This window comes from Larimichthys crocea, chromosome III (genome assembly GCF_000972845.2).
Source record: "Larimichthys crocea isolate SSNF chromosome III, L_crocea_2.0, whole genome shotgun sequence".
Lineage (NCBI taxonomy): Eukaryota > Metazoa > Chordata > Actinopteri > Sciaenidae > Larimichthys > Larimichthys crocea.
Genome location: NC_040013.1, coordinates 37,768,111 through 37,795,660, shown reverse-complemented (window position 1 = coordinate 37,795,660; position 27,550 = coordinate 37,768,111). Strand labels below are relative to the sequence as shown.

The window sequence follows — 27,550 nt, the reverse complement described above, 5'->3', positions numbered from 1 at the left end:
CACAAACAAGACTTAAGGAAACAATCTCATTACAAGGTCCACTTAGTAGCTGATTGCGTAATAGCAGAGGGGGCTGGCCCAGTTGTCATGATAGTCCAAATTTCCATTTTCTGAGCACTTTACAGTTAAGGTTAGTGAACTTCATCTACTGAAAAGGATTGTATGGCTGATCAAAAGCTCCAGAACAGCTACTAAATACACCTTGTGGGGGGACTGGTTTGTCCAAAAATTGTCCAAATGTCCAAAAACTCATTTGCCTATATAGCTGATGAACCGAAAAGCTCATTTGTGCGATTTTAGGTACAGAAATTGGTAAAAACATATTAATAACTATCCAAAGCATCCATTAAAAGATAGAGGTAGAATACCGAATACAGCGCATTGAGACAAATTCTGGAACACTGTCAATGGACGGTGTTGTTTTAATCTTGAAAACCTTGTATTCTTTAACACGGCCGGTATCTGCAGAGGTGTTTTTTTTTCTTCTTCTTCTTCTTTCTTTTTCAATCCCAATGTTTACAGTTGGACAGGGGTTTGGTAGCCTTCCTACCAGCTCAGCTTCTTCAATAATAGATGCCGGTAAGACGTTGCTGTTCTATCTCCAGCTAGGGGGCTGTGAGCCAGTGGTTGATATGGCTTGTGGAGGGTTATTCATAGATTGCGTGCACATATACACGTGCACGCACACACATTCACACACACACAGACACACATGTGCATGCACGCACTTCCCATTTCAGCTCCCAGCTGCCCTATTAAACTGAAGAATCTCGGGAAGTGAAATGAAACTAGTAAATCTCAACTGCTTTTATGATTGACTTGATATGATTTGTATTATAATTTGGACCCAGTGCTCCTTCTCTCTCTCCCGCTGCCTCCCACCAACGCACTCCCTATCCCCTTCTCACTCCTTTCATTACTTAGATTGGCTCCTGTGAAATAGGCCATAGGGTCTTCACAACACACACATATGTCCATATGTACACGCACAAATGCACACAAAGACCCTTGCGTGCAAACATACAGATATCCACACAATCTATAATCTCGCTGTCCCTTGCTAGGCAGGCAAGCTAAAGGTGATAGAAAGTGAACAGCTCTTAACCGTTTAAAGAGTCTCAGTTTAAGGGCTAGGGGAGAAAGCACAATTGAAATGCAGAGATGAGATGAACAGTTACAGAGGAAAACTGAGATCTGACAATCCAATCAAACCCCTCCCTGGATAGGAATGGGCTGAGCTCATAAATGAATGTATGAGAAAGCCTGGAGAGATAACCAATGGGCATAAAGACCTCAGAGCGACAGAGAGAATCATTATATCGACTAAGTGATGGACTGACAGACTGACTGACAGACTGATGGAGGGACCGTCTGAATGGACCCTTTGAAATGCAGGCAGTTTGAAGTTGGAAGTCTCGGGGTCTTTGACCATCACAGTCTGAACAGACAAAAGGCGGGAGAGGGCAGCTTATTCGACTACGGGCCCTTTAGCCCTCTGTGGCTTCATCAAAAGAAATGATAACCACAGCCCCAACTTCCTCTCCGCTTGGCTGATGTGCCCTTGGGCGACACTTTCCTGACTGCTCTGTTTGTGAGTGCATCAGTTGTAAATGAAGGCCAAGTCGTAAGTGCTGGCCAGGCCTTTCCACTTCGCCCTCAGAACAGGGGCCTAAACACCTGCAATATCCTCTCTCTGAAATTACTTTTTTCCCCCCCCCTCTGACACTTTGCCAATGTGAACTCAAAACTGGTCTTATCTGTGGAACAGCAGAGTGCAGGCTTCACACTCAGGAGCCTTTTGAACCGTACTTTGAAGATAGCATTAATGTACAGACGGTTTACACATTGCCATAACACTGTATGTATTGTGCCTCTAGTCCATATTCTCGTCATAGTCATCATGACTTAGAATCCAGCTCTCTCAGCTCTCATTGCCATGCCATCTTTCCAGTCTCTTACCACTCTATCTTTTAAGAAAATAATCTAAAAAAAAAAAAAAAAAAAAGGAATCCAATCTCTCAGGTCTCTCTCTGCAGCGAGAAATGGCTGGCCGAGCTTCTGACACAGCCACAGAAAGGCCTGCAGCCACACATCTGTCACCAAAGCCAAATGACTCACAGAAGCCTGGGCCCAGTTACCTGCTGGGGCCCCCGTGTCCGTCCCACTTGCTGACCACAGGAACACACATGTACATACTTTTACACAAGGACACAGGCAGAGTGACAAATACACACCTGCTACCCTGAACACTAATTCACACACACACATTTTCACTGGCTCTGCTTTTCCAGTCTCCTGTGGATGGCACGCATTCTTTCAACACCCTTTCCTGCCAATATCAGCTCCTTTTAACAGAGTAGGAGCAAATCATTCAGTCTATATTGTGTGGTGAGAGGCCAAGGCAAACTGGGCCCGTGGAAGCAATGGGATAGGAGGCTGTTGGCACCAGGAGAGGAGAGGAGAGGAGAGGAGAGGAGAGGAGAGGAGAGATAAAATATAATAAAGCAGGAGAGAGAAACGGGGGAAGATAGGAGGAGGAAAGGAGAAAGGAGAAGGGGTTGTGGCACAGGAAGCACATTAACTCTATCTGTATGGTAATGCTATTACCTCCCATCTGATCAGCATGGTCCCCTCCACACTCACTGGCTACCTCCTAGCTTTCATTAGCAACATGAATTATGGATCTGCCCTTGCATCTAAATGCTAAGCATTATGCCATTTGTGATGCAATTTTCCACATTCTTCTCTCTCTTTCTTTCCTGTCTCTCCTATCTTCCTCCACTTCACTCTCCCGGTCTTTTCCAGAACTGCCACAGACTACGATTACTGCAGAACTATTAGGGGCCGTGCTGAACAAATTTCCATACCATCATATGCCCCCTTGAGATACTGATAGTGAAAAATTTACTGATTTTGTACGCGTGCGAGTGCTCACACGCACGCGTGCGCCATAAGAAACAAAAGATTTTTCACTGCAAGATGTGATGGCACCTAAAATTGTCAGGATGAGGCTAGAAAAGATGGATAAATGAACAAAATAAGGGTATTCAAAAGGCAGAAGTAATGAAAAACGAGTGAGGAAATGTGTGGAGACAAGAAAAGAGATATGGACTAAAAGACAAAAGAGCCAGCGGATAAGAGAAGGACAACAAGAGAGGGGAAAGGATTGAGCTTGCCTGTTTCATGCTGCTAGAAGCGAAGCCACATCAATAAGCCCGGTGCAGTGCAGGTTTTTAGAGGATACATCAGTGGAGCGACTGAAACTGGACACTGTGTAATAACAGCTCACTAAAAACATTACTGCCTCTCATAAAAAGCCCCAAACTCACTTTAATAGCTGCCGAGATGTTTCCTTTGGCCTAACTCAGGGGAAAGGGGACACATCAGAACAAGACAGAAAGGGAGCGGGTTTATGTACGTTCTAATACAGGTCAACAGATCTGTCCTCAGCTAGATGATCCGTATGACTTTTTTTTTTAAAACCCCAAGCCAAGTTCAACTGTCCATCGGGCTGTTCTTCTGTTAACAGAGTCACAAATAGCCCAGCTGCGGTTGGGTGAATGACATCAACCCCTCATTGACTCTTTTATGAGCTCCTCTGACCAGTGTGAGAAACCATGGTACTCTAACCTCATGGAAGGTACAGCCCAAAGATCCGGGCTCAAAGTGCGCATGCCGAAACACACACACTTTAACAGGGAGGAGATACACTGATGTAAGTGTGCACACATAGACACACACAAACATAAACTATGGAACAGCATTTGCCCAGACCGCACATACTTTCCCTTGCTGATGGTGGAGTTAGTGAGTTTTACAAGTTGGGCTTCTACTTCTCGCCGCATTTCTGGATATAACGCAAGATCTTTTTTGGAAACACACACCAAGGCGGCCTTTTAACTGATGATTCAAATTGTTATGGTTGGAATGTGAACTGAGAGCAAACACACATCACAGAGAACATTAGCTCTCACCCACTGTGTCTTTTTTCCCCCCCTACACAAACTCATAAAACATCATCAGATTACAGCAGGACAAGGTCAATCATAAGGCAAAAAATACACAGACACATGTGCGATCTGCATGAGAGACAGACAAAAGCTCAGACTACATGACAGTGAATCCATCCAGGTGAAGGGAAAAGATGTGACCACATGAGTTGAACATTGGCAAGAAATCTGTGCCCATGCTGTGTCGTCTGAAAACAGAGAAGCTGGAGGACAGTGACAGAAATATGTGCAGTTTCTGGAAAGTTTTGAAATCAATTGACTAGTACATGCCATAATACACAAGGTACATTAGATCTCTGTTACATGGAGATTTTGTATCAGTGACTACATTAATCTCCATCATATCTTAAACAGGAGATGTTTCTTTTTTTGTTGTGACAGCTGGGCCCACTTTGAATTCACCCAGTGCAGCTTTAAAAATCTGAGATTTGAATAATAAACACAGACTAAACTTCCATACAGGATTCAAAATCTTTTTAAACTCATCTATACAGAAAACCAAATTTCACACTGAAACCTTACTAAATACTTGCAGTCCTAATGTTTAACAGAGAACGTTGACAAATCTGCTCTGAGAATTACCTGCTGAAGTCAATTATCCAGACAGACACACTGGTAGTCTGTTATCGACACCACTAATCTGTCGCTACAGCTGCAATGTGCCACAGAGAGGGGAAGTCAAATAGGCAGAACAAGATTTTAAAAGGTAGAAGTTTAGACGGACAATTCTCTATCCTCTCTTTAAACTCTGCAAACTGTGCCTCACCACATACCCCCTCATCTCATCGGATTCCAATTAAACCATGAGGGCTACAGCAAACTCCTGTTGCCATTGTAATCATCATTGTGTGACGAAGTAGAGAACTGTGACGGTACAGTGAACTGTGGCAGCCTGAGGTATTCCTGCACACTCCGTGACATAGGATAGGATATGTTTTGATGGGGATTCCCTGAGGACTGATGAGCCACATAAGGAAAGTTGTAAGTGAGAGAAATAAAGACAGAAAGAGACCTTATCCCTCACCTCCGCATCATCGTCCCTTCTCCTTCTTTACTCTGAGGGGAGCTCGCTAAAAGACATACAGGGATATGGGTTCTTTTTTCCCTTCATCTTTTGATAATCCCATCTTTTTTGTGTTTGATGTTCCTCTCTATGCTCTCTGAACAAATCCCCTGTCCCTGCCCCCCTAATCGTATTACCACCTAAGGTGTAGTGCTCTCTGGGTAACTGGACCTCACCAGTGCCAGCACTGACTGCCAGCGATACATGCATGCGCATGGTCACATACTTAACTCCCTCTAATACACAAACAAACTAATATTGGCACGTACAGTCAAAAAACACAAAAATACGCCAAACTGCCTCTTGCCAGAGTAACTGACTAATACTGTGATGGCACAGGGCAGTCACAGTTGATTCATGCCTCAAACTGGCATCAGAAGCAGCCTTACACCAGAATATAGCAGCGTATGAGCAAGCTATCTTTGAGTGAGAAAACCTAGGCCAGATCTGGGAAAGAAACATTCATTTCTATGTCGGTCTTACAGTTACAGCCACACCAGAGACATGGAAAAGAGACACATGAGGATGAAAGCATAGAAAGAAAAAAGAAAGGGCAGAGAAAGTGATATTAAGCCAAAGTGGGAGGCGTCCAAAAGCTACTAAAACTGTTCTTCATGTGAAGCCAACAAACATAAGTGAGGTATTAAATATGAACCCTACCAAACCAGGAGAGAAAGGAGCAAGTAAAAGGAAAATAAAAAGATGAAAAGAGAAAGAAAAGGTAAAGAGCAAGTGGGCTGAGTTACTCTCCATAGCAACGCCAAAATGTTTCTCAAACATGTTTTTTAGAGAAAGACTTCCCCAAGTCATGTTTGTCACGCATGACCGTAGACAAATTTAAACCTGTTGTTGTGCAGAGCGCCAGAAACACCTGAATGATCAAAGCTGAAATAAGCAGTCTTGAGGGAAAGAACATAAATAAGTAAGGGTGTGTGGGGACTGAGTTGTAATAAGTGTAGAGTCTGAAAATTACTGGTTTGCTTACCTGGGTTTGATGCAGCAACATCAACAGGAACATGAAAAAAAAAAGCAGAGAGAGAAAAACAGAGAGGTTGGTTAGATGTTACATACTAACAGGATAACATAAATATTCATAGGTGCATGTGCTGTGTTGACGTGTGTTTCCTGCCTTCCTGCCTGATTGTCTGTCCACTGGGAATCTTTGTTTCATGTTGACTCATGTAAACATCACTGATATCAAAGTTTTGTGATTCACAATCGGATTTATTAACTAAAACATAACAATAGCCACACAGGGGAAATAATTCTTGTATAAAACAGAACAGGAACGCTTGTTTCTATTGACAAAGACGTTAGCCGTCGAGAAAGAATTATGTCTTGTAGTCACTACTTTATGTGTTGGTCTGTCACATTGCAAAAGAAAAAAATATGTTTGGCGGTTAATACTGATGACAGAAAAGGCTGGATATGAATAATCCAAAATGTGTATAATAATGAGACAATCTAAATTTCAAAGATCACGTCTGCTTCCAATCAAACTGTAAGAATTATGTCTGAATGCATTCCTGCAATTATAGAAGCTGCTACTTTCTAAAACTGAGTTTGACATGAAAGTTTTTAGTCTATTTTACTTGACCTGATGGGTCATTGTATCAGCAAAGAATTAAGGTGGAAGAAAACAAGAAGAAAGCTGTTAAGCGCTTTTAAAATCAACGATATTTCATGAAAACCCTGTTTGTGAGATGTTAAAGTTCAATCAACCCAACTTTGTGTAATGTTATTTTTCTTTGCAAAGTAATTTGAAAGTGTCATCTTGTCTAATTTCACTAGAACATATTAATGAGAAATTCCTACAGGTGGTGTGTACTGAGAGGTTGGGAGATAAACAACTCATTAAGAAGAGGTTCAGAGTGTCACTCTAATTGATGTTTGGTAAAAAGCAAAGCCACCACCTCTTTACTTTCCAAAACATTTTCAAACCAGAACAGGTTGACGGCCAATGTGACCTGCGAGACCAGACTAAATCAAAAACTTCTCACAAGCACAGAAAGAAGTTGATGAACAAGGGGACAAGGTGCAAGATGTCAAAACTATAAACAGCAATCATGCCAGTGACAGCTAGGAAGGTACGAGGCGTGGAAACTAGTGATGCACACAAACAGGCAAAAACACACTTGCGCAGCCAGACGGATGCAAGCACATGATCACTGACACACAGAGCCAAACACGCACGCACACGGCGATGCAAACGCACAACAACTCTCTGTTGGCTTTCAAAACAAAGGTATTAATCATCATTACACACATACACACAAACACAGAACACGGGTGGGCCGGGGGTTGGTGTGCCTGCGGGACTCGTCAAAGAGACACACTGACACCTCAGTGCAGCCTTTTACTGCTGCTGTCATGGCAACCAAGGTCAAGTGGTCTAAAGCTGTGTGTGCATGCGTGCGAGTGCATGAGCAGGAATTGTAACACGCTCCCAGAAGACTTGGTAGGAAATAATGAGGTAGTTGCTGTCAGGATGAAGTAGGGAGACGACACAAATCCCTCAGTTGTGCAAGATGCTGCTACCTATCTGAACCTACATTTTACCAGATAAGACTGCGTTGGACCACAGTTAAGATAACACTGCGTAGAAACTGGTATTTGTGATTTAATTGTGATTTAGTGCACAGAATGCAGTAGCAATTGTGTTTATCAACAGCTGTACATGTATTCGTACATGTGTCATTCTCTCGTTTCCACGTCTTAACTTCCTTTATTAACGTAGATATAGGCTGCTGAGCTAGGTTACATTGTCCTCTTGCTCAGCTCCGGTTCTAGCATGACACCAGCTCCGCTGCCTGTCACCACTCTTTGCATCCTGGGCCTGAAAACCACCTCTTCCCCATGGTCGAAAACGTCTAGTGTAAAATCCAACTGCAGTGCTCTGAGCTCACAGCCTTGACAGCCCACCTAAGAAACTTAGTTAACTTTAGCTAATCACAGCAGTTTCCTTTACTGCCCATAACAAAACTCTCACTGTATATCACAGTGTTGATACAGAGCGACCAGAGGACATCAAAGGGAAAACCAGAGAATACATTTTTCATAAAATATCTAGTTCAGTAAAATAAGTTAAATAATTGTTTAAACATTAAAATGATTTAAAATCTTTTATTTTGTGGTAGAAACGGGGGTTTAAACCTTTCAACAAACCGGTATCTTCAGTCTGAGGGGTACTAATTATATGCTGGGTGATGCTATTGGCAGAGATTTCTATTAAATCCAAGGACTATGACACCTGTGGAGTAAAGGAAGAAAAAAATCATGTAAAGCAGGATATTCCTGAGGTATTCCTAAGGTGGTACACCAGCCAGATCCCGAAGCATCTTGCCTCATGATGAATTTAGCTAGTAGATGAAGGCCTAAACAACACTCCTCGCGCTCATTAAATATATCCAGTATATGGTGTGTGAAATAGCGCCACAGCACTTTTGCCCTGGAGATTAAGGTTTTATTTCATTTTATTTCTTAAGTGTAATAATTTTTTTATGTTAGTGGGGGTGGGTTTCTGTTTCAGGCAAGCTGGCCTACCTTAGCAATAAAACACTGTGGGAAACTCTGTATAGAGCAATAATACAGTTTGCCCAGTTGTGCATTGATATAGAAGGTGATGCATAGTTTGTTTTATGTTTTTTGGGATCTTTTTTTTTTTTAATAAATGGTCAGCACATTAAAACCCTTGGCCACGAGGGCTCCCCAGTTCTATCAGACATTTGAACTTCACATCTTTGAGTTTTTACCTTACATTAAGACAAGACAAGACAGACCAAAAGCACAAACATGGTAAACGCCACGCTAACCTTACAGTCAAGAACACTCCTTGACAAAGAACAACCGATTCTGGCATCCTTCATGTGCAAACTAAACACAATGTCAATGATGACTTGTACAGAGGATTTGAAGAGGGAGTGTTTGAAGTGCAACTCAGTTGTTTGAAGTTCAGCACTCTTTTCCATCTGGTCCAATTTATTCTTGTTTCAGTCACTGAAGCATCAGTATCCTGACTCCAAACACAGTGCCTGTCAGAACTATTGTAATCTTCAGTGGAGTGGTGTCACTCCTAACACAATCTGTCACAATCCACTGAAGGAGGAGAAAAGTACAAAACAATATTTCTTTATTCTCATAAATGATTAAAAACATGAGCAAAAGACCACCATTAGAGGCACAGCCTGTCTAAAATTCATACATGCTGGGATCTTGGGTACAAATACATGCTGTTTGAATAAATAATGACTTTGCAAACACTTTGAAAACCTCACAAAACATGTGCACATGTCACATACATTCTGACATATCCAGCCCACACTGACACAAAAAAGTAAAGAACCCCAAATTAATGCCTACGCAGATACACTGCACTTATACACAGGAGTTTTTACATACAAATACATGGTCATGAACACACAATCAGACAAACGGAGTCTGTGCCTGAGAGCTGAGATTGAAAACAGTGCTTTCGATCCCACTGGCTGCAGATCAGCATTGTGTTTTTTAACAAATCCCCAAGGCCTTGTAAATGTCACATTTTTAAAAATATAAATATAATATCTCCTTTCATTTTTTTGCTATTGACATCCAGTCTCATCTTTATGTGAGTCCTTCTGAAGGGAAAAGTCTATGTGTTGTGAATTTGCAGACTTCAGAACACATGCTCGTCGAAACTGTCAGCCAAACACGTTACACATGTACTAATTCAACTGAGAGAAAACATGCTATTTTGTTTTTATTATTCAACTTATGGAAACAGGTCAGGTCCTGCCTCACTGTTACAATGTAGTACATTATAGTGCTTTAAAGAGTCTGATCATAAAGACTTAAAGCAGAAGGAACCTTTACTTTTATCAGGACACTGATCATGACTTAATACTGGTGTTGATATGTGACAAAGATCGGCATCTTCTGTTGACCTTTGTCTCTTATCTCCCCTATCTGTGTCAAACCCCTTGTGCCAATTCTCCTTCTAAACCTCTCTCCATCTTCCTCTTTCTGTGTCTGCATCACTCAACCACTGTCCCTGTCTCTCTCCATCTGATGTGTTAATTGCAGAAACTGGAGACAAATCCGACCTTTTCGGTGTAATCATCCCTTTGGCTCCATTAGAACTACACCTTAGGCCCAATCACCTGCACACACACACACACACACACACACACACATACTTAAGCACACCTCAATAAAACACCCCACACAGTACCAGAGGTTAATCACTGAGTGAAAGTAGCTATATCCAGGGACGTGATAATCATTCCATTCCCTCTGGACACTCTTGTCTCCTCTGCTCCCTGCAAAGGCCTTCACTGCTGCCAAAGCAGCTGAGGAAAAACTGGAGAATCAGTGTCTACGCTGCATATATATATTTTTTTTTACCACTTCACAGCGGTTTGGCGTTGCGCATGGGTCATAAAGACAATTCAACACATGGTGGAGAATGCTTGCTATGAATTACAATGAGTGGGTTTTGTGACTGGTGGTGTTTATTTTCAGATGTTAAAATCAGTTAGAGGGACTAGATCTGTGCTCTTATTGTGTGTGTTGGTGGTTACGTACTTAATGCTACACTATGAAGCAGAGGTGAAGAAATGCTGACACACTGCCATCGTCTGACAAAACCTTAAAAGGGTTCCCTAGAGCCAAAAGGAAGATGAGAAGATGCTGTAAATATTGTGCGGCGTTGATTTCTGACTCAAAAGTTGACTCAAAAGATGCTTGGCCTAAAGAGAGAGCAAGAACAAAGGGGCAGATTGAGTTAAGAGGAGAAGAGGACAAGGACAATATTAGCCTTCCACTCGCATTACCTCACACTAACAGTGATTAGATTTACAGCACACACACACACGCGCGCGCCACTGATGAACACATGCACACGCTGTGGAAAGCGAACAGGCACTTACATTCCTACATCAACACACACCATCTAAGAATGGAAACAGGCAAGGAAACGCACAGTGACCGACACACACTCACGCACATCCCATCAATTAGGAAAGAGCCATCCAGCAATCAGTAAAAGCTGACTTCGAGCTATTAGTTGAGACAGCGTGTTACAGATTGTGGCTGCTCCTCTCCCTTAACTCAACCTTCCTTTTTTCATTCTGTCTTTTTTAAGAGGGGGCAGAATAATTAATAACTGGTATCATTCCAATAAAGCCATTAGCAGTCACTACATTTGTTAATTTACTCACTCTTCTCTCGCTCTCTCTCTCCTTGTTTCTTTCCCTCAGCTTACCTCGGTCTCTCTTTCTTTCTGTGATAGATGAACATGCCTGAAAGCCGCTGTAATGCAGGATAGCTTTTAGGGAAAATAAATAAATAAATAAATAAAACACTCCAAATTGAAAATAAAAACAGGCCTGCCACAACAACATAGACCAGGGTTAATAAAAACATCAGTGCGCACTGCTGGAGAACTTCTATGCCCTCGATCTCTGAATGTGGCCATAACCATCCTTATTTTGAATTTCCTGTTTCCTGTCTGTATCAATGTCAGGCCATTACATTACATTATCAGTCCAAATTAAAGAAATGTTAACAATTTATACTAGATTTTCCTTGTCAGAAAAAACAAATCCAATAAGCACAGATTTAACCATGACCAGAATTAAACATATCACTTGTGAAAAAATAAGTAAATCCAAAGCTACTATATATTAATCAACCACTTAAACACCATAACTAGAATAAAAAAAAACACAGTCAATGTCCCTGATTTGATACTGGCTGGGGAACTTTATTGGATGTCGATACCCCTAACCCTCATCTGAACCGCTGCCATCCAATAAAAGGCAACATGCCAAAAAATATAATAATTAAAATTGAAAAAACAGTTCATTTAAGTGTATATTTGTTCAGCTACTTCCCCACCGGAAGATGAACACTGATCTGTTTTGCTCCACTTAGGCATAAAAACTGTTGTAGTGTTTAAATTTTCCCAAACTCACAAGATTAGAGAGTTCGATCAATGCAGTAAAAAAAAAAAAACACACACACACACAGTTTCTCTTTCTGTTGGCTTCTCATAGTTGAATGTATTGATTTTGTTGACTCAAAGTATTAATATCAAGGGCGCAGCTATATAATCTGTCCAGAGCAGAAGACTGATCAATTAAGTCCTCATTTATTATTCATATCCTGTTAATTTCCCCAACAATAGAGGGCAAGCATGTTATGAAGTTACATTATTAAATGTATATGAAGAGAAAGAGAGATAAGAAAATGACAGTGACAAGAACGCTATGTAAAGCATAGACAGTGCTCCGATCCTTTGGAGTATAAAAACATATCATTGTAATATATTCTAAATTGCTCATCCTGCACAGTATAACAAAACCACAGCACCTGTGTGCTGTAAAACAAGGAAAAAACAAAGCTCCATCTATATGCTGATTCTTCATTTTCTCTCTGTTCTCACATTCCCTGAGGACGCTCTGTGATAGCGTACGCTCCATAATGGCCCAGCGCGGTACAACTTTTAGGGGTAAATTGATGTCAGTGACATCGTTGTAAGTTTGCATAAAACCGTGGGAAGAAGAGCAGAAGAAAAAGTTTTGCTGGCGGGTTTGAGAGCAAATTGACAGCAGCCTGCGCTATCTAACGCTTTTCAGATCCTCAAACCCATGCTAACCTTTCTGCAATCACAGTACAGCATGCTGCATACAGCTTTGAAGCTGCCCACACTCGCAGCTCCAGGCTGTGAACACAACACACCATGTGCTCATACCTCTGCAAAGTGAAGTTTCTGGAACCCCGGTAAAATCTGTTTGACCTCACAATCACAACCACTTTCTGATTTTAATGAATAATGAATGCAGTATATTCCTAAAACAATTTAAAATGTGAAAATGAGATATGTTATTTTTCATGACTCTGATGATTAGTTAAACACATACAATTATGCAAACTAACCGCAACTCTGCGTGGAAGAAAAGAGTTTGGATTAGAGCGTTGCCCGTTCTTTTTATCTCGCAGGATGAAAAGCAATAGAAGAAAATGCCACACACGCCAACAAACTTAATGGAGCACCTTGACTTATTGCAGAGATGCATGGTTTCATGAATTTGGGGTCAGCCAAACCACTTAGAGCACACGATGGGGTGCAACATCAAACTGTGATGCAACATCTGGTGCAGATGGGAGGTTGACTATAGTCATGGGAATGTGTTCTGCTGCTTAGCGACCACACATTTAAAAAAAAAAAAAAAAAGCATAAATCAAAACAGAGAAATATCTGAGCAAGAAATTTATTCATGGACAACCTTTAATCATTTCAAACAAGTTTTAGTGAACTAAACTGAATCTCTTCGGACACAGCCCTGTTCCGAAGCGGTCTTAATGTTAGATTAAGTGATTTAATTGTGGATTAACTGAACATGTTTTCTGGGGTTATGGATTAGGGTTAATCACCATCCAACATTTCACCAGCGACCACTCATTAAGACAGCAATGACAGCAGACGATGCAGCAGGATTTAATCTGAGACTGATCAACTCGTGAGTTGCACAGGAGGAGGCAACAGCTTGAGTTTGTTAACACTCATCCAAACTGTTGGAACTGGGAGATGACTCCCCAGTTTTCAGCTCAAACCAGATACATTTGTCAAAGTTTGGACAGAGGTGATCTTTTCATTAAGAGGAGATCTGTGCCCTGACATTTACAACACCCGTTAAAATGAAGATGTATTACATATTTCACAAGGTGGCAAAAAAGGCATCCATCTCTCTCTCTGTCTCTCTCTCGTGAAATGTTGTACAGTTAGTGGCTTATTAATTTAAAGTGTAGTGCATAAGCCCATCCTAGGTGAATATGCTAATCAACAATTTTGAGGCCTGATGTAGTATTTTACGAGGGGCTGTAAAAGTATTTTTGGGATATTCACTGTCAGGTTCAATTGCTCAAAGTGACTATCCAAGGAGAACCATATCTCACCCAGTATATTTAAGAGGAAGTGGACTGATGCAAAAACTGAGCTTGATTTAAGAGGCAGATTTGAGGCACCATGCTGTTGTTACAATTGAGTTATCAATGAGAAATGTAGACCCTGCATATTACACAGGACTCAGGTTTCCATGGTACAGCATGGACAGTGTAGCTATGGAAAAATATATAATGTTGCTGATGTACTTTATAAGTTTTAACATTATTAAAGCCTCTAACTCTGGAGAGTTTATTTTCTTATTTTGTGATATAAAAATATGTAATACATATTGTTTTTTTCCAGATAATCTAGAGATTTAGCTGTTTTATAAAGCTGATTTAATGACTGCAATATTTAGGTGAGTAAAGTTTAAAATTTTCACATCTGAGAGTACATTTTGTCATATAAATGTGCCACATGTTCGATATGTAACAACTACACTGGTTTACATAACAGTGTATATGTTTGTGATTTTTATGTGCAACAAATTTAAAATCTGCACTCAATATTTTCTCCAGCTGGCTTGTCATATTGTAATAGCTGAGAGCGCATCCATATCTGTCTAATAGGGTCATTTGTTTTCCACTGTTAAAGTGTTTCAGACAAATGGACCACACTGAAATATACCCTGACATTAGTTAGAAGGCAGAGTCAACTAAGATGAAACTCCACTTTCAAGTTAGACCCAGTTACTGCACCAACGCTGAATAAAACAACCCTTCACCTCCGTCATTATGCTTCTTGTGTAACGCTTATATCTAATTGAAGTGTCTTCAATGTTATTGTAAGGGGTTATTGAATACTGGAGTCATTCCTGATATGTGATGTGTTGCTCCTTTGCTATGTTAAATACCCAAACTAATTAATGATAATGTAGCTGAAGATGAGAAAGAGAGAGAGAGAGAGAGACAGACAGACAGACAGACAGACGACCTAACAAGCCTCCCTGTCATGTCTCTCTCAGACGAGGTCAGCAGGCGAGGTGCTGATAAACGAGTGATGACAAAGACAGATATGACACTGGAAAGAGGAGGGAAAGTAGAAAATAGTGTACCTTGCCCCTCTCTCTCTCTCTCTCTCTCTCTCTCTCTCTCTCTCTCTCTCTCTCTCTCTCTCTCATCCAACGCTGTCAGCATTTATTCCTCTATGAAAGGCTCTGATCGAAGAGTGATTTGCATGACTGCATTTTCCGTACCTTGCATTAATAGTGCAGTAAGGATGAATAGCTAATGGCCTATCATATTTAAGTAGCCATCTCAACCAGCCATCACATTACAGCTCCTTCAATCTGCTAATGAAACAGGTCTCTCTCTCTCACACACACACACATGCACGCACTCACACACACACTCCTTCTTTCTAAACAGGCACCTGGTCAGCCAGGTCAGGGAGATGGTATTCATCTTTAAGCCTGCAGACCATTTTCTGATTCATAATGAACATAAATTGATTCATACTGGGATTTTTTGTTTGTTTACACCAATTAGTAAATGTTTAATAATGTCCCTTGGCTGTGACTTGGGAAGTTGCATATAAGCCGATCAGCAATATGTACACTACGCAGAAGCGCTTAAACATGAGTCTGCAAAAAAATGTATGTACTGTACACCTGAAAACAGTCAGAAGGTCTGGCAGTCTAAACCTAACCCTAACAGGCAACTCAAAAATGTGTCTGTGTCATTGTATTTTGTCACAATCCTAAACCACTGCGTTTCATCAGCCGAATGACAATTGCTGTATAATTATTAATCAGCTGTCATGAGGAGTCAAAACATGCTTCAACGTTCTCACCTTGTAGAGAAGAGAAGATAATGACTTTGAAGTTGTCTTATTATGCCACATCAACCATCCTGATGTATATTTATTTCATCATTAATGTTTGTTGACCTGCCTCAAATCATTCCATTGTTCTTGTAACATTTCAAGCACAGTTGCCAAGCATTCAAGCTTCTCCAGTGTGATAATGTGCTCCCTTACCTTACTATCTTAAATGATAGTAAATGAAGCATCTTCATCTTTTTTGTTGCTGTGACAAAACTACATTTAAACATTAATTAACAGATTATTTGATAATGAAAATACTACTTATTTTAAGTCCTATAAATTACTTATTACACTTTACACAAACTTTTTTTCTGTCTGTCTGTTCTGTACCATAATAAGACTTTGTTTCTCTATCAGAAAGGTTCAGCAGGTTTGTGTATTTATTTGAATGTAACTGTGTGTGCGTGTGCTGTCAGAGAGAGAGTGCATTTTCTCTGCTTTTGGGCGTACTGAATGTGCATTTTTACGAGTATTGAAGCAAAAGCTTGAATTGTTTTCCCATTTGGCTAAGCACAGCCAGTGACAGGACGCAAAACCTCATACCACAAGGTCATCGACGCCACACTCTATTCATATTTTTACTCTCTCTGGGTTACGGCAAACTCTTCCAACCCCACACACCCCCGACCACAACCACCCTTTTACTCCCTCCCGCTAGGCTGAATTTCCGTAATCTTCTGAATCTGCTGCCAATAGATTTCCCACCAGAGTTCACGCTCTTATTGAAGATTCAAAAGATCTAAAAGGGAGATACCCTCAACACCAATGTGGATACGTACACATATTACCACACAGTTGTGAAATGCGCCCGCAAAATTCACACTTACTGTACATATACATGCACACATCGACATGCACACACTGGATAAGCTCTAGAGACCCCTTTTAATAGTGTTTGGCTTCGAGGGGATCTGACAGGATCTTGGAGCAAAGGAGAGTTTAAATAGTGAATTGCTTTGACGAAAGGAAAGATGACGCCAGAGAAGGAGGAAAAGATGGAGAAAGCGAGGGAAGAAAGAAAACGTGGCTCCTGTAAACGGAGGAGGTTGAATGGAGCGAGGGAAGAAAACAGAAAAAAAAAAAGAATTTAAGTCAGGGAGTGAGAATGTATAAGCCTGAGCAAATAGTCATTACCAGTCTCTGAAGGGTGGTGGCATGAGCTGAATAGACTGGGACTTGGAAACCACCGTCACCGGTGGTGATATGGGACCGCTTCACAGCCCTGCAATCTGACAAAGGCTTAGTAGGTAATGGAAGAGGACCTCTGACAGCAAAAAAAACATAGGAGCTTTAGTATGCTATAAGAGCTGAGCATCAGATAAGTCCAAACCCTCTCCAGGTCCAACAAAGCAAACATTTAAGCATCAGAGATGTTTATCTTCCATGATTTGTCAAATGAGGACTTAAAAAGGAATACCTGAAACTATAGCTGCATAATATCCATTTGAAGTGCAGGGAAGCATACTGATTTGGAAGTGTTTAAAGAGTGTATAATTCTGCCTAAAGGCCTGGGTACAACCTCCCTAGAATAGCAAGTAAATGTTCTGCTGAAGTGTCGTTTGGCAATACAGTAAATCTCTTCTAGCTACTAGGATGCTGTTGTTTGCACTGATCTTGTGCACATTTGAAAAGATAAGAACGCATACGCATTCACAAAAGAATGAATGCAGGTGCACACAATGCATGGACAGTATGCAGGGTTCATGTGCTCAATGACAGAGGTAAGATTTCTGAGTTTCAGACAAGTTGTGACCGAAATAAAATTAGAAAGTTAAAGTTTCCAGGAGAAAGGCTAATTTCCCAGACTTCCTGGGGGTGTCTGGAGAGTGTTTATGCATCATTCTGCTCCAGCTGAACATTAAATTTGAGGTTCAGAAGTTGACGGCCTGATCAAAACAGACAGGCCATATGTCATGGCTTGGGCAGGTTAGTGTTGACTGAAAGAAGGGGGAGATGAGTTTGTGTGGGTGTGTGTCTGCATTCATGTTTACTAAGTTCCTTGGTTGGTGAGGTTATGTGCTGAGTATTAAGGATACAGTAGCTGGGTTGAAGTTTTTAGTTCAGACCTAAAAAATTTGTACCCAGTAACTGCCAGGTGTAACCAGGGCTGCTGTCACGATAGTGAAATAACACACTACTGACAAGCCAAATGTAAGGGATGGCAAGCCACCGCTACAACCACACATGACTCACAAGTCACATCATGGCATGTTTAGTGTGTGTTTTTTTTTAAGACGGATCTCAGTTTTGCCCAGGATTATAATACCACACAGAAGAAAGTCACATAACCTCTGCCTCACTTGCTCTGGAGCTGTGGATTGGAAATGGCTGTAATCTTTTTAGTAGAAAACGCTCAATGCCTTTGTAGACAACACATTGTTATTTGGCTCAAAGTCACCAGTTAACAGGGTCACTTGCTTGTTAAGCCGAAACACAGACAGATCCAGGAGGCGGGAGGAGAGAGTGTGCAGGTGATTAGTACAAGCAGGTACTACTAAGAAAGGGCATTTGACATCAAGATGAAAACTTATCCTGCTGTACCCCAGATAAAGCAATTTTGAATCATTCAATGATTCATTCATTCAATTTGCAATTTGCTGAGCCACCATAAACCACAGTAAGGGAAATTTGTTTATTGCGACAGCTCTACATGTAACTGGTGTGAAGCTAACTGAACATACTGACTAAGCAAATATTAACTCGCTAATGTGTGTTTGTTAATTGTGATTAAAGCGCAAGCCAGATATTTTACTTGTCACTTAATCAAAATGTTGTTCACTAATGAGATGATTTCGATTTACAAAACACAAAATACCTCAAATTCAGGATCAGGATGAATGACTAAATAGCATCACTTAGGCCATCGCTTAGTAACCTGGTCACAGTAACTTCCTGTTTCACACAGGTGCTATAGATGTACGAGAAAAGAAAAGACAAAAGTTTAAATAGTGCAACCTGATTGACTAAACTGTGAGTTTGGAACTAACTAGTAGTTACTAAAAAAAACTTAGGCAGAAGTTAACTTGGATTTACAAATAGTCGGTCTGCAGTTCTGTTCCTAACTAAAGAAGTTGCAAGCAAGCAGCTGGCATGTGCGGGCTATCCAGAGGCTACATACACACATAAGCACATGCATACCAAAACAAAGAAGAGGAATAACAATCAGCATACTATTTGTCCCCAGGAGCTTCTAATACAAACCAGGTGAGCAACAATAGCAGTTAATAACTCCAATTTACTTTGTTATTCAAGTCCCATCACAGAGCACTGTTTAAAATACCAATTTGAAATAGTAAATCAGCCACGCAGCAAAAACGTTTATCCCTGGAGACTAATATACACACAAATATCCCACCAAACAAATCCAGGCAGACACACAATCCCCTCTATCCATTTAGCATGCTGCGATACCCACAATTTCCTTTCTTCTTTTTCTGGTAGAAAATGGCCTTCCTCTATTTCTCCTGCGCTCAAAACCCTGGGTAATTTTCTTAATCTAGGCCCGATTCTGAACATTTGCATAAAAATGTTCACTTTTGAGGCTCCCCTAACAGAACATGGCTCTAATACGCAATTACTTTCCTCAATAGTGGTGGCTAATTACAGAGGTGTCAGACAAACAGGTAGGAGAACAGAGAGGGGGGCCTCCGACACAATGGCTGAGGTGCTAGTCCGCCACATGGGACGGAGCGGCTCAATGGAAAGCAGTAAATTCATTTAGGCTGGCTTCATTAAACCTTGTTCCTTGGGCCCTGCATCATGCTCTCCCCTTTGCTCTCCCACTCTCCCTGCTCTCATTTGTGGGGCAGCGGATGTGCTGTGAGTAAGAAGAAGGCGATCACACAAATGAGTGCAACGCAGAGGGACTGAGGGGGGGGAAAGCTGTAGGGAGGGGAAAGGAGGGAAGAGAGGGAGGCAGAGGGAAAGATGGAGGGAGATATACAGAGCACAGCAATAAGAGGTGGAGGGAAAAGGGGAAGTGAGGGAAGGAAGGAAAGAGGGGAAAGGATGGTATCAATAAAGAAGCACTGGCACAAAAAAAGAACAGAGCAATATTACAAAAAAGTGGTGGTGGGATGGAACAAGGGCATGAGGACATGTGCTCATTTGATGATAGAGAAATAAAGCATAAAAGGATGAGCATATAAAGGAATAATTCTGAATATGGCTTTTGTTTTATTCAGCTGACCCAGTCACAAAGAACAGTGGAAAACAGAAAATTACAGCTTTGGTCCTTAAACACAGGCCGAATGCCAGGTCTCCAGCATGGTGAAACAAGGCCAGTCGAGCCCCGTGGTCTCTTTACCATTTAGATTATACTGGCAACTTTCTGACCCCACAGTATGGATAACCATAATAAGCCTCAGCCCCCACTGTGTACCACCTGTAAGCCAAACATATTCACAAACAAAAATCTCAACCTATGCTCATCCATAAACCCAAAACCAACTCGACTTGCTAATAAAAAAGGAACGTTTCTGCAAAACTCCAATTCAACACCACTGTCTTTCATTTGCACCATTTTTTTTGCTTGCTGGGCAAATAATTAATTTCTTATGTAAAATGGAAATTGAAGAGAAGAATTCACACTTTCTGAATCAAATCTGAAGGCTTAGAGTGTAAAAGATGTCTGCGCCCTACGGGGAGGGAACATTGAGCGCTGATGGTCATGCATTTCCACAAAGGAAGTGTCACCATCCTCTGTCCACTGCTTTGGTTCCTGGCCAACGGAGCACTTCATGAGAACATTTCTGCGTGATTACATTACCTACTTGCGACACACTAAATCTGTGTGACTCAAATCACTTTTACACATGACCCAGACATTCAGATGCAGGCTGAATACACACAGTCCTCTCTATAGGCTTCTCTCTTGGGAGGAGAACCATCAAGGTTCCCTGGATGACACTCACACAGAGAGCTTTAAAGGTCATATGCACTTAAACACCCATTTGCAGGCGAGCGTCTACAAATATGCGTTCATAGAGATTGACGTAGTTCTGGCCACCGACCAAAGTATCCACGCATATGCAGAAATTTATCCACAGAAAGATGAGCACTGATGTTTTGGGGTTATCATGTCAAACTGAGACTGTGTTCAAGAAAGAAAGGTCTTGTAGAATAAGTCAGAATATAGGAAGACAAATGCCCTTTCACTTTCTGACAAACTGAAATCGATTCATAGCTGAAAAACACTGCACAAAACCATATTGTGAATTGTGTCGAATTTTTCTTCTTTTTATTTTCTAATAAAACAGATAAATCAAACACGAATGACCCTACACACACAAGTTAACCTTCTGAGTGGAATTTATATGAAAGAAACATCAACCCGCAAGAACTGGGGAATTGGATAAAAGCTTAAAAACGAGATCAACTCTCAAAACAAAAACATAAAATAAGATCAGGGGGAAAATCAAATGCGAGAGATTCCCTTTAAGCAGAGACCTTGTTGGAAGATGCACAATCTAATGAACATACATTTTTGCATCAGTGCACAAAATCAAATGCCATGTTTTTAAATCTTGTTCTCTCTCTTGGCTTCTTCTCTTATCTCTTTGGTCTGGTAATGGGCTAAAGTAATAATAATTTTCCCAGCCTGACAGAGCACAAAGTAAACCTATATGCGGGAAAAATCTAATTACAGCAAAAATGTATTTGGTCAAAATGGAACCAATAATTTTGCTGTCAGGAGTCAACAATTTGGTTAACATAGATTTTAGCTATATTTCAGCCTCAAGCTCATGACTCACTTTGTGAGATTATAGTGCTTCAAGCCCTGTGTCTAATGTGGTTCCACAGCTGTGAGATGCACTGTTTCCCATATAATGATTACATTTGGACGTTTCCACAAGGTAATTTAAACGCTGCTAAGACACACTCTTGTTTAGGATATAGTGTGATGCTGTAATCAGGCATTCAGAAGTAGTACATCAATTCAGTGCAGCTTACAAAATCCAAAGAACGATTGCGATCAGAACCTAAAAAGGTTGTTTGACAGATAAAATGTCATATTAGCATGGGAGACCTTTTTAAAAAACCTCACTGCTGCTTCTGCACCAGGAATTTTCTGCTCTTATTAGCTACCTTCCAAATCAGGATCTTTCGTAACAGGTTCCAAGCCACCGTGACCTCCACCAAAGACTGTTTGGTGCTGCGTTTCCTTAGTCACAGAAAGAGGGTGATAAAAGATTACATAAAGCCCCTTTAAATTCTGCAGCTGTTCAGTCGTCTCTGACAGTGTATCACAAATCAAATCTTATAACCTCCAGAAATGAGAGTGATTCAATCAAACTAAAGATCCTGGAGCAGCAGGGTGGTGTGAGCAAGCAGGAATACTTCATAGAAAAAGGTCAGGCTCTACCCTCCTCTTACTTATTTCTCATTACATATCTTAGGGTTTGACTTTTCAGAGCATACACAGGAAGTTGCAGGATCCTGGCCTTGGATCTGTGCCCGAAGACAACAGCAGCTCTCACGCTGTTGTAGCCTATAAGCTCCAGCTGCTTGCCTTCATTGTGTCTCTGTGCCGCGCCACAAATGTTCCTCCATCTCCGATACTTATCAAGGCGCTGGAGTTTGACGCTGCCATTACTCAAAATTAATAACCACAGCAGCATGTTTATCATAGCACACTTTCACACTCAACCTGCCAGAAATAATCACCACAGTGTTTGTGTGTGTGACAGAAAGAGAAAGAGAACGAGAGAGAGAAAGTAAGTAGGAGAGAGACAGAGGAAGAAACACACAAAGACAAGGAGAGATGAAGTGTGAAAAGACAGAACAAAGAGAATAAGACATAACTGAGAGAAAAATGAAGAGAAAATCTGCTACATGCATATGTGTGCATCTGCCGTACCTAATCACTCTGAATCCATTACACCTCGTTGGTTTTTCCCGCACCTTTTCTCACCATTGTGTCTGACAACAGGGCAACACTAGCTCTCCCTGTGTATTCACTCTACTAAGCAGGACTCTAATCTCCACTGACAGCCAATCTGCTCCAACAAGACAGGACCGAGTAAATCAAAAAGGGGCCGCCGTTTTTTAATTTACAAAATCATACAAGCCCAGTGCAGGGATCTGGTTCCCCATCGGAGGGAGAGGAATAAGAAAAGAAGGATGAAATTCTTGGTAGGGGTCAAATCGTAGATCCATGTGCTGTATGTGTGAAAACACACGAGCAGAAATAGAGAAGTGACAAGGACAGGGGAAGGCCCCTCAGCACCTCTCCTCAAATCTGTAGAGACAGGTGGTTGAGGAACAAGACATGGACAAATGTCTGTCGGTCTTTGGTTCGGGCTCTGCTGACATTTTCCATGGCATTTAGAAAACATCCAAGAAAATCCAAAGAAAGGGTTGAGGGGAGGCTAAAAATAGTCGTCTAGAAGAAACCTACGCGCGGTGAGGTTATAAAACCGATGTAGAGAATTGACATGACCTCTTATCTGAGGGATTTGCTCACTTTCCCACAGTGTCCTGTTTTCTTGAACAGAAACGAACATTGTATGCTGAACTCTGTGCTAGCGAGGCCAGTTGGTGAATTTGTGCCCAGCAAAAAAGAGAGAGAAAAAAAAAAGTCGTATTGCTTTTTTTATTCCTGGTGGTCTTTGTTTTAAATGTGTGAGAAGGTTAAAAGAGAAAGAGAAAAAATCCTCAGGGAATTGGATGTTTATAGTTCAGTCAATTTACTATTATGTCATCCCTATTTAAATGCAGTCAAATCCAAATCAAAAATCAAATTGAGACTTGAACCTTGAGATATTACAGGTTTCATATGGAACTACATAAAAAGGTTTAAATCATATAGCTTTTACAGAATAAAATCTTAGTGAGGAAATTTTTCCAAAGAGTGAACGATGGACCTAGGTTAAATCCTTTCTGAGCACACATGTAATCACATAATCTTACTCCTTGACTTTGCTGTAAATAGGAGAAAATTGCTTGGTAAATGTTCCAAAGTCTTCCTTTTGTTAGCACTTTCTTTGACTTCCATGTTGGCTCTTTACAGTATTATTAAGTGTAACTCTCAGAACTTTGACAAATGCAGACTCTGGTCACCTTCACTGTGGCCAAGCAAAGTAGAGCAACCAACTGTCATTTGACACATCATTGATCACACTGATGTATCATATACTTATTCAATTTTGGGGTTTAACACTTCTCCAGGCACTGCAGGATCTGCCAGCTGGCTGCAAAAGAGGCTATTTGGAATCAGCTTCCATTGCAAACGCCTCCGAATCTACACGCATATTAAAGAAGGTGTGTTTCTGGGAGAATGCTTCTCCAATTATTTCCTGCTTAATAAGCTCCTGAAAGTCAGAGAGGGCCCCCGGTCATCCCTCATCTAGTCCGATTTCTTCAAGAGGGGACAAAAATGTAAAAAAGCCAATTTAGGCAGTGATTTGTGATGCTCGTAAGTGATGGAGATATGCAGATAATGTTGGCCTGAAGAAAAAAGCAGAGAAGGAAAAAGGGATGAATATTGATTCCCATGTTTAAATTAAGCTGCCGGAAAAACTGAGAGATGAAGAAAACGAGAGAGGCAAAGAGATGGAGAGCCAGAGCGTTTGGGAAATGCCCAACTTCCAACAATACAGATCTCATAAAAGAAATGACTCACTTGCTCCATGCATTTGCTTTTTGCAAAGACTCCAGGCCAGCTGACCAGAGCTTGTGCATAAACGCGCACACACACACACACAAGAGCGTGGACAGACACAGAGGGGAACAAACATAAATCTGTGTGTCAACACAGGCCGTTGGTCCAGCAGCAGGGTTAATGTTAGCAGAATAGATGCTGACACTTTGCTTTGACAAAACCTCAGAGGACCACAGCAGACTTTATTGCGACACGCTCACACTTCCACAAACAGATGCATGAGATTAGCATAAAAAAATGTGTTTTATCTCCTTACTTCTCGTAGAAAAAGTCAAATACGATGACGAAAAAACTTTGACAAATGACAAATTGTACTCTAAAAATCAGCAGGCTCTCCTGGGAAAAACAGATTTCTCAATATGAAAGAGTATTGACGCACAATAGTACCACAAATGTACCATGCAAACAATACAAAATCTGGAGTTTCTTGCAAAATAGAAATAATAAATAAATAAATAAATAAATAAATAAATAAAGCAGGCACCAAGCGCCAAAAAAAGAAGAAAGAAAACAGTTTAACTTTGACACTGTGTTCTCTAAAAAGTGAGCGCTGCCATTTGCTCTGCCGTTCCACTTTGATCATGACTCGCTCCCAGTTTTCAAAACGCTGTGACATTAGAAAAACACAATCCCACTTTGGTCTCCAATCATTGACGGAAGGTAGAATGCAGGGAAATAACAGTGCCAACTCTGCCCACCTGCAGCACATCACATCCTCTCTCCCCAAGAAATGACAGTGACCAAAAAATAGGTGTCCCACTGTCACAATCTGCCCACCGGACTGTGACGATGGGAAGTCCATATTTGATCGTCATTTCTCGCTTTCTTACACTGAGACGCTGTTATCGGCTATTGCTGAGAAAAAAAATGAGGGGAGCCAGAGGACACACTGTTTACTTTTTGGTTTTTTTCCCCCAAACATGAGAGACAGGAAGAAAGAGAAAAAGAGAAGAAGGGACTGAAATGCTTTACCTCCCACAGAGCACTATCTCTCCAATGGCCCCTTGTCGGGGGACAAATTGATCCTGGAAATAAGGGGTCATTTGCTCTGCCTGTTTACCTGTTCACAGCACACTGCCATTAGTGACAAAAACTGACCCAGCTGTACCCTTAGAGAGCTAATGTGAGGGGTGGGGTGAGCCTTTCTGCTCATCACAGTGACAACTAGCAAGGTACAGGAGTGTGTGTGTACAGTATATGGGTGTGTACAGTGTGTGTGCTGGCTTTCCCAACAGCAATGACCCTGATGCCCTTTGACTCTTTGAACTTTGAGCCAAAGTTTAAAGAGTCAAGTCTCTAACCATCATTTATAAAAATCCCACTTTTATTCATCTGTCAGACAAATGATTGTTACCAGAGTGTGTGTATGTCTATCCATGATCATATCAGTCTGTGTTTAGATTTCATCAATTCTGATTCATATCGTACTTACTGATTCTGGTTCTTATTGAATCATAACTCAAGCACAGCAAAGAACTCATCCACTTCTGTATTTTCCCCACCGTGCCATAAACAGTTTGCAGTAGATTCGGAGGTATTTGGTGATTTATGAGTTAAAGTGTTATTAGCTGATTCCAAGAGTTTATCAGCACAACTGGGGACCTCAAAACTGCTGCATTCTTCATGCAGCTATAAAATGCAGTTAATGGTTCGCGATTTTTACACACGATTACGTTTTGAAGTATTAGTCTTTTTTAGCACGAGCTCAGCTTGTCATGCTGTAAATATTGCATGTGTTTTGACTCATGTGTAACCAGCGTATCCCAGAGAGTAACAGGTGCAAAATTCAACACAGAGAATTGTTTAGAAATAAATGACCGAAACTGAAAACTATGTGTGGTACATTCAGAAGCAGCACACAGTGAACACAGTGAGTGTCCATATTCTAACCCTGTGTTCCAGTGTTGACTCGTTATCTCTTTGCTACATACTGAATATGGTGACACTGTGACTCATGATCACACAGTCTTGAGCCAATCCATCGGCTGTGTCAACATGACTCTGTCGAAGGAAGCTGCCTCCTGCTGTGAGGCTATAATGGAAACACATGCCATCATGGCATGGCTTGGCACGGCACATCTAGAGTGTTCCAATGGAAAAAACGCTAAAACACTCCACTACATATACCTCCTTCAAGTTGTGGCGACCACCCTGCCAGTTTCTCCCTTCAAATAAACCCCTTCCCTTCCTCTTAGCTCTAAGCTGTGTGACTGTAAAGTTTAACAATAAAGCAGCTTACGACTGGAAGCTTTTATTTGCTCCGAGTCCTTGAGCAGTCAACATGTACACAATACACACACACACACACACACAAAGGTTTAGGAAACAGAGGAGAGCAAACATCAGGGCAGCAAATAAGACTCCTCAGCTACGACTGTCCACCTTGGACATTCATTTCCCTACTGTCTCTGCTTCATTCATAAGCCAACACCACACTTACTATACGCTGCCACACACACAGCATCCTAACGTTATCTCCCACACAGACTGCCACCAATACACACCATTTTCAATTGCAATATTCCCACAGGTGATCCAGACACACACGCACACACCTTCAGCCGCTGAACCAATGCAGTAAATATCATTATGGAATCAATGCAGCCTTGAACCAATCGAGCCTGTGTGTGCATGTGTGTGTGTGTGTGTGTGTGTGATAAAGGGAAGAAGTTGATAACACACCATGTGCCCCTGTGAGGATTTCACCAAACTCTATGTTTTTTGATTGAAAGGAGGCGGGTAAGATATTACCATAACCTTCCCACCACATGTCTGCTGTTAACTCAATAATGCAAGAATGATTTCACACATGCTCGCTCGCACGCACACACACAAACACATGTGCACACACACATCCATTGTTGCTATGCACCATGGTAAATTCAATATTGTGTTCACAATCCTAAGCCAGAGTGGGAGTACAGTCAGCAGAGAAGCCACAGCCTTAGCTGTAAATCAATAGATTAAATAGAAATGTATGAATAAAACACAAGATAATAAATAAAAGAGGAGATGGTTTACTCTTGCCATCATATACTGTTCAGGTTCTCTCTCATTTGAGTGAG

General features: G+C 41.2%; 1 protein-coding gene across 2 annotated transcripts in view; it reads right to left on the bottom strand.

Moving 5' to 3' along the window:
- Positions 1-27,550, bottom strand: part of fbxl17 (F-box and leucine-rich repeat protein 17) — a 204,701-nt gene that overhangs the window by 94,557 nt on the left and 82,594 nt on the right. The window contains exon 9 of one of the 2 annotated variants that reach the window (XM_027277411.1): positions 16,998-17,052. The exons of the other annotated variant lie outside the window; for it this stretch is intronic. Within the exon in view, the coding sequence (XP_027133212.1) occupies positions 17,013-17,052 (40 nt within the window). The 3' untranslated portion in view covers positions 16,998-17,012. Of the gene's footprint in view, positions 1-16,997; positions 17,053-27,550 lie in introns of those variants that run through there. 2 annotated transcript variants of the gene reach the window in all.